The sequence below is a fragment of the Cyclopterus lumpus genome, chromosome 10 (genome assembly GCF_009769545.1).
Source record: "Cyclopterus lumpus isolate fCycLum1 chromosome 10, fCycLum1.pri, whole genome shotgun sequence".
In the NCBI taxonomy this organism is placed as follows: Eukaryota; Metazoa; Chordata; class Actinopteri; order Perciformes; family Cyclopteridae; genus Cyclopterus; species Cyclopterus lumpus.
This window is the reverse complement of record NC_046975.1, coordinates 12,564,888-12,572,493: the sequence shown is the minus strand read 5'-3', so window position 1 is coordinate 12,572,493 and position 7,606 is coordinate 12,564,888. Positions and strand designations below refer to the sequence as shown.

The following is a 7,606-nucleotide window of genomic DNA, read 5'->3' as shown; positions in this document are numbered from 1 at the left end:
AGCGGTAACCAGCGGCTGAGGCAAGCGGGGAAGTCCGCTAAATCAGGTGCAAAGTGCGGCTGTCATTTCCTCGCTGTGTCGCGGGTGGCTGAGTCCGCCACCCAGTCACAGCTGTTCCCATCCTCTACAGCCCCCCCCCCCCCCCTCGCCTTTCTTTCTCCTGTATTATCCCCTCCCATTTTCATTCAGAACTCCCTATACCCCTCTGAGCTGGACCGCTCTGGGACCTTATCACCTTCTCTCTCGGACACTGTTGTTCGGTGTCACCTGAGACACAGACCCGTTGAGCCAGCGTGGGGGCGCAGTCATGACCGAGGCCCTGCATTACCCTGCGCCCGCAGAGTCCCCGTCTCCAGTTCACGGTCTGCTCCATCAGCCAGCCCAGGTAGTCCACCTCCAACAGCTCTTGACCCTGCTCGGCTGGTACTAAACCTGCCTGCTCCTCCTGTCTGTGACGGAACAAACCCTCTACCACTTTATTTTATCATCTCACCGGCTACAGAATTAATATTGGTCACCAGAAGCTTGCTCCTGCGCTGAAACGTTACGCATTGGATTACGCAGAAGATTACGCACGCACCGCATCTTCCCCACAGAGCTGAGCATCACAGCGAGGGTCAACAAGGTCGATTGGAATTGGTTATATGTGACGCGTGAGTGCGCTTTCACCTGTTCCTTTCCTTGTCGGGGACGCGCAGCCTTTAAAGCCCTAACCTCCCCCTTTGCTCCCCCGCCCATCCACCACTCTGGACAGCTGTTAGAGGTTGCCCGGCGGTCACAGTGGCACAGTTACCCAGGCTTCACATCCCACATTGCCCGCGGCCGCACATTTACGCACGCCGGGAGAACCGGGGCACGCCGCCGCCGATGCCAACGGGAGTGTCCGCTGACTCTTTGACTGGACAACATCGAGCGGATTCACAAAACAGGAGGAAACTCTCTGGACTGTCGGACTGGCTTAGACCGAGAGAGGAGACTGTCTCTGGGACAAGTTCCATAGTGGAGGGGGGAAGCAATGTGGCCCCTTCTTTCCACGCTGACCGTCTTGTAAGTCACTTTTATCACTTTATCATGTAATAATTATATTTATGTAGGTGGGTCATATATATTTTTTTCAGTTGTTTAAACTAGTTTATTGACAGGCTAGAGATGAAGATGATGGAGAGGAAGGTTGCAGTGTCTAACGATTACATCACTCCTCATCAGTCCCCATAGAAAACATGCCACGGAAGGCCCTGTTTTGATTGTCTGACAGTTCAGGGTCACTGGGTCAGAGTCAGGGCCCTGTTACTCATAAAACCTGCTATAAACATCTCCATCACCATCTGCACTTACTTCAGGGATGGCTAAACTGAATTAGAAAAAGGCATTTTCCCATCGCCAAGAAAATGCTTTTTTTCCTCATTAAAAATATGTCTGAAGTTGAGTCAAATAACACCGGCTTTATCTAGTGGGATAGGAAAATGATAAAGTGCCAAGAGTAAATTTAAAGGGAGGAGGATACAGTCAGGAGGCTTGAGTTTGCCCATTTGAGGTGTGTCTTGTTAAAAGCCAAGGGATTTATTTTTCTTTCTTTGTGTCGGCTGTACTTCTCCCAGATGGCAGTCATCTCCAGATACTTCTCATTCCTCACACAACCTGGACAGGGTGTGTGCTGCTGCTGGTGTCTGCATGACTTTCTCTTTCTTCATTTGTGTCTCCACACACACTCTCTCCACTTAACCACCTCACTGCCTACATCTGTCTTCCTATCTTGCCTATACCCCATTTTTCCACAGATACTTGCTCAGATAAAAAAGTATGAATTAATAACTGTTGAATGATGTTGCCCCTGGCAGTATCCGAGGAGGGGCAGTCTTACTGGTTAGTCTGCTGGTTTTCGTTTAGGTCTTCCAGAGTCAATCGTCTTTCTATTCATTTCCTTCTTGCAGTTTTCTTCAGTTTTACCACAGCCTCTTCACTTCATCCATGCTGTTTTACCAACGTGATCAAGTCTTCAACCCAAGGGCCTTATGCCACAACAACCTGTTATTGCTCGGCTCCCTGTCAAAGCGCTCTGCTTCTCTAACAATTGCTCCACCATAGGCTCTATTACTGCTGATACCACTCACATGCCTTCTAGCCTAACCACCATTCTTCACGAGGCCCACTGCTGAACATCTGAAACGCTTGCACTGTGCCGAAGCCCACTGCTCCAGTGTTGGCCTACCACGCTAACCGCTGCTACACACAGCTGAAACCACTGCTCTGAGCTGAGTCCCACCAGGCCAACCGCTCTCACTCCTCGGCACCGAGGCCTGCTAGTCTAACCGCAGTCTCCATATGGTAGATCTGCTGGGACGCAGGTTTATGATGTCAGACTCTTGCTTGTTTTGGCAGCCGGCCAAGGCGCACCGGGCTTTCCCTCTCTCCATACCTCCTTCTGTCTTTACTTTACCCGACTTTTACTCGGCACTCTCTTATTTTCTCATTTTCTCATCCCTCCCCCACCCCCCGGTTGATCCTGTCTCCTTCTTTCCTCTCTCCTTCTCTTTCTCTCTGTGGCTGGCATAATATGGAGTGTCTGTGGTTTTTGTGGGAGTGGGGGAATCCAGTGCCGAGGCACTTTTCCTGCAGTGTCCTCGGCAGCAGTGCAGCCGTGGTGTTTTAACAGCTGAGAGCCCTCACAATGCACAGGCGCTCAGGTTTTTTGGGCTGCGCAGGCAAAATGTGAGGGCCGACATGCTGCATTGCCCAGGTTATCTGCATTTATTATAACAACTCAGGGGCCAACACACCGGCTATGGGAAAGACATGTTGAGGAGGAGGAGGGAAGAGAGAGGAAGCATATGTATGTGTGTTAGTCAGGAGGCTGTGACATGTGTTAAGATGTGCATGAGTTCAACCCCCCTCTTCTTTCTTTCCAATTATTTATCTTTTTGTCTACTTCTCACGCCAGGCCACACTCTGTGGTTACCCTTCTGTCTCTCATTTTGATGTTTTTTCTCTTTCTTCCTACAAAATGTAACCATAGTCTTATTCACTCTCTCCTTCTCACATCTGTGCATCTTCTTTCTGATTTTATCGCTCTCCTCTCTTATTATCTGTCAGCCTTCTCTTGCTTCATCTCCCCTCTATTTATTCTGACATCACCTTCCTTCTCCCTATCCCTTTGTGTATCTCTCAGTTTATCTCTCTCTCTTCTCTATCTCCCTCTCTCAGCAGTGTGTATGTCTTTGCTTTGGCCCAGCTGTCAGCTGCCTGTTCCTCCTGTACGCACACATACACCCTGCGCACATCTGCACATCTGTGTGCATGCCCATGACAGTGTGGAGGAGTCCCCGTGCTAACCCCAAACATAAAGGAAGATTGGAGGCAGGGAATGATAGGAGAAAGGTATATGAACAGAAAGACCGGGAGGGAGAGATAAAGTAGAAAAGAGATAGGGAGGACGACAAGTCAGAGAATAAGAGAGAGAGAGAGAAGATGAGGTGGGCAAAGACAAAATTCATAGAATTGCTTTTCAGCCCACACACTTGGTTCTGAACTTCATCGCCACTAATTCAGACCAGTTCAAGGACTGCCAGAGTAGATTTTGCGCAACACAATCACTCCCTTACTAATAAACATGATGCATCCAAGGTCAAGGTCTAAAATTCAATTAAGCCTTGTGATGAAGTGAGAATTGTTTTATTGTCACTGGAAGCAGCTGTTTTCATCATAAATGTCTCTGAAGATTCAGATCAGAAGGATGAGCAAGTAATAAGAAATAATACTGAAAAGCTGCTTCATGCTACATCATCACGATTATTCCCAACCAAGTGATTCCCCAATAAATAACCTTTCCACACGTTGTGGTAGCTCGTGTCACTTATTCATAGCAATTCATAGCACACTCTGCTGCTCTCCAAAGCCACATCAGCGCTTAGCATACACCTGTAGTCCAGCCCAGCTGTCGACATACACAGAGAAGCAAAGTGAGCCAGCCACAGTCCCTTAGATGTCCAAATCCAAATAATGTTCTAGTTGTCTCGGTATGTTTGCCATTTATCCACGGTCCAACCAGGTCATTTGGAGGCCAGATTTCGTTGTGGGGAAAGTCAGAACGGGTCAGAAAGTGGGTTTGGACTGAAGGCTAGTAGCGTAACAATAAACACTGCTCTGGGTGGGTCTGTCTGTCGATCCCTGGACATCTGCCTGCTGTCTGTATGTCATGTCTCTGTGCCAGCCACACACCAAGCAATATGAGTAATAACCCAATAAGGAAAAGAGATGTTGAACAGAAAGAATAGCACAGATCAAAGAGATGGAAATGATGGTGTCACACATAAGTCTTCCAATATCCAATGTTGCTTAGATATTTCTAAATTCATCTGTTTCCACTTTTTCCAGATGTATCCAGATGTTGCTGGTGATGTGCGATCCATTACAGGTAAGTGTCTGAATGCTTGACAAAGAATGTTCCGACATTACATAGGAAAATGTGTATATTGATACTACGTGCAGTTTTATTAAGCCTTTCTGTATATGTAAACATATGTCAATCTCTGTGTGTGTATTTGTGTGTGTGTGTGTGTGTGTGTGTGTGTGTGTGTGTTCTCAGCAGGTACTTGGTGTGGATGGGGTCAACTTCAGCGTGCATGTGGAGAACCAAACACAGGTGCGAGACACCATGAGTCGACGACACCACCGGGTCTACCAGCTCTACAGCCGCACCAGTGGCAAACACGTCCAGGTACTGGGACGCAGAATCAGCGCTCGAGGAGAAGATGGAGACAAATTTGGTAAGACACACACACGCACACACACACAAACACACACACACACACACAGGCACTTTGCTACGTGTGAGTCAGTGTATACATAGTTAGATGCTTCCCTGCACACACATGCACAGACTCACACAGACTAACGGCAGCAAGTACAAAGACTAGAAGGTTGACCAAGTGCATGCATGAACGGATACAGAATGCAACTGTGCCGGCACACTCACAAAGCACACACACACATGCCTCCCCAGGCTTTGGCAGAGGGGCAGTGGAGCTTGTCTTGGGAGTACAAAGACCTCATCGACTGGCTGCTGACTCAATGATTCACTAGAAGAGAGAGAGAGAGCGAGAGAGAGAGAGGGAGAGAGAGAGAGAACAAGTGTGAGTTAGCGGGAAAAGCCTGGCAGGTAGAGTGTTAGAAACTCATCTCCTTCATCGATCCCTGCATTGATTTCTCATCCTCCCTGTAGTCTCCTCTGGATTTAAAACAGCAGGCTTCCTCTCCGTCCCTCCCTCCATCCTCGAACACTCCCTCTGTCCATCCCCCACTCCCTCCTCCTTTCAACCTTTCTCCATCTGTAATGATGTCTAACCCATTCTTAAACCACACACAATCAATGGGCAGAAGAAAACCAAGCCGTGAAGCTGGAGTTCATATTTCTACATGTGCTCAAATGGTCGCTCTTATTGCACATTCTATCGATTCACAAACATGTCACGCCACTTCAAGCCATGGATGGGACCATAGAAATAAAAGCATGTCTGCTTGTAGACAAATACCACCCCTAAGCTGAACAATCCACCCAAAACTAACCAACTATGGCAATGAGGCATTACACGGAGGAACCAGGGGCAGAGAGAGAAGAAATAAAGCATAGAAGAGGCGGGTGCATGAAGGTATAAACATGAAGTGAAAGAGCAGAAGGGAGACGAGAGGAGAGTTGGGGGAAGAGAGCGGAAGAGGGCAAGAGGGAGGGAGGTATTGATTTCCCTTGACCCCTTTGTTGACTAAGGTCATGTAGGAACCATTTTAGGGATTTATTTTTAAACATGCACAAGCCCTCTCTGAAGACGTGTTGTTGGTGAAGCGGTATTGCCTGGAAGGATGAACATACATGCACCTGCACACACACAAATACACAGAGGTGCACACACACACGCCCTCACCTTAAAACAACGGTATCTCAGACACTCAGTGTGTTCTCCCGCGCTTCTTGGCCCACCACGCTCTGTCTACTTTTGACTGTTATCTTTTTTACGAGGCCCATTTGTGGTCAGCAGGCTCACATCCATGTGTGTGACTCGGCTTATCTGACAACCATCTGTCCAGCCAGGGACATTTACATTGGCCTGTGATTTATCAGCACATTTAATAGCAACCATGAATCCTAAAACTGGGATTTATTGTGATTGCCTTATCTGATTTAAAAAACCCAAATCTGATTTAATGGTGGCTGATAATCTGTGCCACACTTAGTGTGACACTATTTGCCGTGGGCTCGTTCGTGATGACTTGAATGTTGTTCACTGCAATGGAATGAGCTCACACGACATGAAACTAAGTGAGCTCTTAATCTGCGTTAGCTTTATTTTTTTTCCTCTAATATTTGTGTGGTGCAACCCAATAAACCTCTGACATCCCTGCAAACACAACATTCTGTATTTTTCTGCATTGCCTGCGGCTCTAATGTCTGTCTGTCCCTCTGTCTGTCCCTTCACAAGCCCAGCTCGTAGTGGAGGCTGATACCTTTGGTAGCCAGGTGAGAATCCGGGGCAAAGAAACCAATTTCTACCTGTGCATGAACCGCCGCGGAAAGCTGGTCGGAAAGGTGAGACTTCTTTATTTCAGAAACATGTTTATCAAAAATCTAAATATCTTAAAGTGTCCTGACCAGGCTCTCTTTGTTTCTCCCAATGTGTGTGTGTGTGCGTGTGTGTGTGCGTGTGCGTGTGTGGGTACCTGTGGTTTCTCTGCTCTCTCAGAAGGCCAGTAACCGAAGCGATGACTGCGTTTTTGTGGAAAAGGTTCTGGAAAACCACTACACAGCGCTGATGTCAGCGCGCTACACGGGCTGGTATGTGGGCTTCACTAAAAGAGGTCGTCCTCGCCGTGGTCCCCACACACTCCCGAACCAGCAGGACGTACACTTCATGAAGCGCTTCCCGCCTGGTGAGCAGCCCGACCTCACCACCCCCTTTCGCTTCACCACCGTCAGCAAGCGGGGCAAGCGGGTGCGTGCTACCGGGCCCCGCTAGTAGTGGCTAACACGAGCACCCACTGTCTTTTCATCCAGAGCCTTGACCTGAGCCTGCCAATAGCTAACCCAGTCATCTCCTCTGTCACACACGACTGAACACCTCTCTTTGTTGGGACAAACATTGACCAGAAACTTGATGAATCATTCATGGGGTTTAGCTTTACACCTACTAATTTGCCACTACAGCCCACTAGTTAGTGATCATTCCTCTTAGTTTTAGTTCCCTTACTGGGCCAACTGGACCATTACTGGTCCATCGCTGGAAGCTTCATGGACCTGCTTAGCTTCCATTCATAGGCCAGAAAAACTGACAGGGAAGCTGAAGGGCAGTCAGAGTCCCAGGCTCTACAAAGGCCTTTATTCCAATTCCACAAAACCCACAAGGTCTTCATGTCTCCTGTTCTGGACCAGCTGGACAATGTCATGTATGGGATTACAACTGGACCATGCAGAGATAGAACAAGGGTGGGAAGGACTGGCTGAACAAGAGAGTGGGTGCTTAGCCTCCGGATAAAGGGAAAACAGGAAGGACAGGACAGGAAAACGGCAGAGTGGACAAAGGGATAGAGTGATCTTCACAGATCAAATGGACCAATAATG

The 7,606-nt window shown here is 48.1% G+C and overlaps 1 protein-coding gene across 1 annotated transcript; it reads left to right on the top strand.

Moving 5' to 3' along the window:
- Positions 1–857: 857 nt before the first annotated feature.
- On the top strand, positions 858–7,004 carry fgf18a (fibroblast growth factor 18a). The gene is made up of 5 exons (XM_034543566.1): positions 858–1,047; positions 4,372–4,411; positions 4,583–4,763; positions 6,471–6,577; positions 6,732–7,004. The coding sequence occupies exons 1-5, from the start codon at positions 1,016–1,018 to the stop codon at positions 7,002–7,004; spliced, it is 633 nt and encodes a 210-aa protein (XP_034399457.1). The 5' UTR covers positions 858–1,015.
- The last annotated feature ends 602 nt before the right edge of the window (positions 7,005–7,606 follow it).

Bases quoted from the DNA above. Each gene is read 5' to 3' on its own strand.
- fgf18a (XM_034543566.1), top strand. From the start codon at position 1,016: ATGTGGCCCCTTCTTTCCACGCTGACCGTCTT. The intron at 4,412-4,582 runs GTAAGTGTCTGA...GTGTGTTCTCAG, and splicing joins TGATGTGCGATCCATTACAG to CAGGTACTTGGTGTGGATGG. The intron at 4,764-6,470 runs GTAAGACACACA...TCCCTTCACAAG, and splicing joins AGAAGATGGAGACAAATTTG to CCCAGCTCGTAGTGGAGGCT.